At 46.9% G+C, this 4,641-nt stretch overlaps 1 protein-coding gene across 2 annotated transcripts in view; it reads right to left on the reverse strand.

Annotated features, from left to right (window-relative positions):
- The window catches only part of CHD1L (chromodomain helicase DNA binding protein 1 like), a 58,988-nt gene that overhangs the window by 41,582 nt on the left and 12,765 nt on the right, over positions 1-4,641 (reverse strand). The window contains exon 2 of one of the 2 annotated variants that reach the window (XM_007119457.3): positions 2,017-2,129. In XM_007119457.3, coding sequence (XP_007119519.1) covers positions 2,017-2,129 — 113 coding nt within the window. The other variant, XM_007119458.4, reaches the window with a different exon arrangement.

The raw sequence follows: 4,641 nt of genomic DNA on the forward strand, positions 1-4,641 counted from the left end.
TCCGCCTGCCGATGCAGGGGAACCGTGTTCGCGCCCCGGTCTGGGAGGATCCCACATGCCGCGGAGCGGCTGGGCCCGTGAGCAATGGCCGCTGCGCCTGCGCGTCCGGAGCCTGTGCTCCGCAATGGGAGAGGACACAGCAGAGAGAGGCCCGCGTACCGCAAAAAAAAAAAAAAAAAAAAAAAAAAAAAAAAAAATATATATATATATATATATATATATAAAGAATATAAAATGGAAAATAACAATGACTATTAGATTAATAAAATGCAAGCTATATGTGCACTATAATTTCAACCATGTAAAACACATATTACTATTCATGATTATGGCTAGAGTGCTATGGTTATGGGTTTTAACTGATAATACATTAATTTCATAATGGAAATATTTTTCTTTTTTAACTACCCATGGCATCCCAGCCCAGATTGTGCCCAGACAACCACCCAGTGAGTATTTACTGAATTAAAACCATTCTGTTTAGTTTTTGCTGAAGACGCTATTTAGAGAAAATTTATCTTTTATTATCTTAAACCAGCTATCTACAAAACAAATTTGGATTCACTAGTGGATTCTTCCAAACATTTAAGGAATAAACAGTAACAACTCTACACAAACTCTTACATAAATCTGAAAAGGAAGGGATACTTCTCAACTCCCTTTATGAAGCCAGATTTACCGCAATACCAAAACCATACAAAGACATTACTCAATGCAAAATTACACAGATGCAAAAATTCTAAACAAAATTTTAATAAGATGAATTTGGAGGTGTGATTTTTAGGGCACTTAAAGTAGAGCTATATGAACACCCTGGGAAAGGCAAAGGACAAGTGGAATTTGCTGGCTCTGAATGAAGTCTGGGTGATTTCAATGTCCATGGCACAGGAGACTGCAAAGAGGGCTCTGTACCTGAGTACAAGAGTCCATTAGCCTCCCTCCCAGAAACACTGGGAAACTTACCTTTGTTCCATAGCTCTCAGTTCAGGAATATACTAGAACCAGAATTATTGCCTGAGACACCTGAGGGTAATAAATGAGGTACTTGGGGCTACCATGCTCGGAGGTCATACTGTAACCTGAATAACCCCATGATTGATGAGGTACACCTGGATTAGATTAAGGTGTCTCTGGCATATGGTCAGCCTAGACTCTGAGCAGAACTGCTCCAGCTTGATGTTTATGGATGTGAGGTTAGAGGGGGCAGGTTAAGCTTCTAAAAGGATTACTGAGAACTTTACTCACTCTGTGGGTTCACTGATGAAACCTTTTTGGAATCAAGAAACCTACAGTTCCATGGTTTCTGCTCAAGTTGCCTCTGCTGTGTATCCTGACTGCACTGACTTTCTTTGGTACCTTATAGATGAATAAACCTTGTGTGATGAACCCAAGGAGTATCTGTGTCTGGACTTTTCATCAATCCAAGCCTACCACTGACATCTGTCAACATGAGCTGTACTGGTGATCATCCTACTGGAAGCATCAATCTCAACATGCAACCTGCTAATCAATGCCCAAGGAAGTCACATCTAATTCTCCAGGTGTCTAGACTATATCCTACAATTAGATGGCCAAGGCATTTTGGAAAATATAGAGTATTTCCTCTGTACTTCTGTAGCATGGCAGAGAAATGGGAATTAGCCCCACCACCCACTGACGAAGGGAGACTAATATGAGAAATGATCCAGTTATCTTAACTAGATAAAATATTACTAAGGAGGGCAAAGTCAATTTGATTCCTGGGACAGGTATATTTGCTTTATACACAGAAAAACCCTGCCCATTAATTTTAATTCTATATGTCAAGGGATAGATAAAATAAAGGTAATGACACAGTTCAAAACTATCCCCATGACGAGAAAAGTCAAGTCCAAGGTCATGATCTCTTAACAAAGGTTCAGGCATTTTACCTCTTAGTATAAAAACACATACCAACAGCTGGCAGCTGAAGATAGTAATGAGTCGTGAGGAGGTACTTCAGTAGAGGTGAACAGTACTCACTCCACAGTAACATACCTGGCAGGTCTTACCCAAGCCCATCTCATCTCCCAGTATGCAGCCATTCTGACAATGGAAGCGTTGGGCTAGCCAGTTGACTCCCTCCAGCTGATAAGGGCGCAGATGGATCCCTAGAAATAAAAAAAGCAGCAAGTCCAAAGAGCAGACATTTAAGCATACACACAGGCTATGCTTAAGACTTCGACTAAAGAACACAGCCTAGGGTTTCCCTGGTGGCGCAGTGGTTGCGAGTCCGCCTGCCGATGCAGGGGACGCGGGTTCGTGCCCCGGTTCGGGAGGATCCCGCGTGCCGCGGAGCGGCTAGGCCCGCGCGTCCGGAGCCTGTGCTCCGCCACGGGAGAGGCCGCAACAGTGAGAGGCCCGCATACCACAAAAAAAAAAAAAGAAAAGAACACAGCCTAAATTCCCATACCCCAAACCTTACTGGCCATATCCTTTGCTGAGAAGTTACAGATATGCAAATATTTGCTGACTTCCAAACTACTTTTTGAGCAGACTTAATCACCACTATAATCAAAGCCCTAAAACAGCCTGTCAGTGTTACAGGATCCACTTGACAGTTGAGAAAGTCAGCCTGGGATTTGGCCTCTAGACTGCCTGAGTCTCATGCCAGTGTCCATTTTAGGAAATTAGGCTTTACTGATGCGATATAACAGCAAACAACACATGGACTGTACATGTGTCTGCTTGCTTAATTGCAACGATGTAAATCTGCCCTCAGGTGCTAAAGGAAAAAAAATCCAAGACACGACTAGATTAAATCATGCTTCAATCAAGAAGCAGTGCTGTTAAGAATGGAAACAATGTTACATAGAAGGTGTTTTAACAGTGCACAGGGACAACAGAAAATGTATGAAATCCACATAGAGCTTCTGCTGCCTCCCTTTTCACTCTCTCTCTTGAAAAAAAAATCCAATTTCAGAGAACAGCCATATCTTTGGGAGACGGAAGACCCCAAACATACTTTATAGAAAAACTATTGGGGAAGAGAGAAGATGGCGGAAGAGTAAGACGTGGAGATCACCTTCCTCCTCACAGATACATCAGAAATACATCTACACGTGGAACTGCTCCTATAGAACACCCACTGAACACTGGCAGAAGACCTCAGACCTCCCAAAAGGCAAGAAACACCCCACGTACCTGGGTAGGGCAAAAGAAAAAAGAATAAACAGAGACAAAAGAATAGGGACGGTACCTGCACCAGTGGGAGGGAGCTGTGGAGAAGGAAAGGTTCCCACACACTAGAAGCCCCTTCACGGGTGGAGACTGCGGGTGGCGGAGGGGGGAAGCTTCAGAGCCACGGAGGAGAGTGCGGTAACAGGGTGCGGAGGGCAAAGCGGAGAGATTTCCGCAGAGGATCGGTGCCGACCGGCACTCACCAGCCTGAGAGGCCTGTCAGCTCACCCGCCGGGAAGGGCGGGGGCTGGGAGCTGAGGCTCGGGCTTCTGTCGGATCGCAGGGAGAGGACTGGGGTTGGCGGCGTGAACATAGCCTGAAGGGGTTAGTGCACCACGGCTAGCCGGGAGGGAGTCTGGGAGAAGTCTGGAGCTGCCGAAGAGGCAAGAGACTTTTTCTTCCCTCTTTGCTTCCTGGTGCGCGAGGAGAGGGGTTTAAGCGCGCCGCTTAAAGGAGCTCCAGAAACGGGCGCGGAGCTGTTGAAGACACAAGAGACTTTTTCTTGCCTCTTTGTTTCCGGGTGCGAGAGGAGAGGGGATTAAGCGCACCGCGTAAAGGAGCTCCAGAAACGGGCGTGAGCCGCGGCTGTCGGCGCGGACACCAGAGACGGGCGTGGGACGCTAGGGCTGCTGCCGCCGCCACCAAGAGGCCTGTGTGCGAGCACAGGTCACTCTCCACACCTCCCCTCCCGGGAGCCTGTGCAGCCCGCCACTGCCGGGGTCCCGGGATAGCTTCCCCGGGAGAACGCACGGCGCGCCTCGGGCTGGTGCAGCGTCACGCCGGCCCCTGCCACCGCAGGCTCGCCCCGCATTGTGCCCCTCCATCCCCCGGACCTGAGCCACAGCCCCCGAATCAGCTGCTCCTTTAACCCTATCCTGTCTGAGCAAAGAGCAGACACCCTCGGACGACCTACGCGCACAGACGGGCCAAGTCCAAAGGTGAACCCCAGGAGCTGTGCGAACAAAGAGGAGAGGGGGAGGTCTCGCCCAGCAGCCTCAGAAGCAGCGGATTAAAGCTCCACAATCAACTTGAAGTGCCCTGCATCTGTGGAATACCTGAATAGACAGCGAAATATCCCAAGTTGAGGAGGTGGACTTTGGGAGCAAGATATACTATTATTTTACCCTTTTTTCTTTTTGTGAGTATGTGTGTGCTACTGTGTGAGATTTTGTCTGTATAGCTTTGTTTCCACCATTTGTCCTAGGGTTAGACCGACCCGTTTTTTGTTTTTTGTTTTTAATAGAAATTTTTCTTCTTAATAATTATTTTTTATTTTAATAACTTTATTTTATCCTACTTTATCTTTTTCCTTTCTTTCTTCCTTCCTTCCTTTCTTCCTTCCTTGCTTCCTCCCTTGCTTCCTCCCTTCCTTCCTTTTCTTCCTCCCTTCCTTCCTTCCTCCCTTTCTTCCTCTCTTCCTTCCTTCCTTCCTTTCTTGCTTTC

This window comes from Physeter macrocephalus, chromosome 4 (assembly GCF_002837175.3).
Source record: "Physeter macrocephalus isolate SW-GA chromosome 4, ASM283717v5, whole genome shotgun sequence".
NCBI lineage: Eukaryota > Metazoa > Chordata > Mammalia > Artiodactyla > Physeteridae > Physeter > Physeter macrocephalus.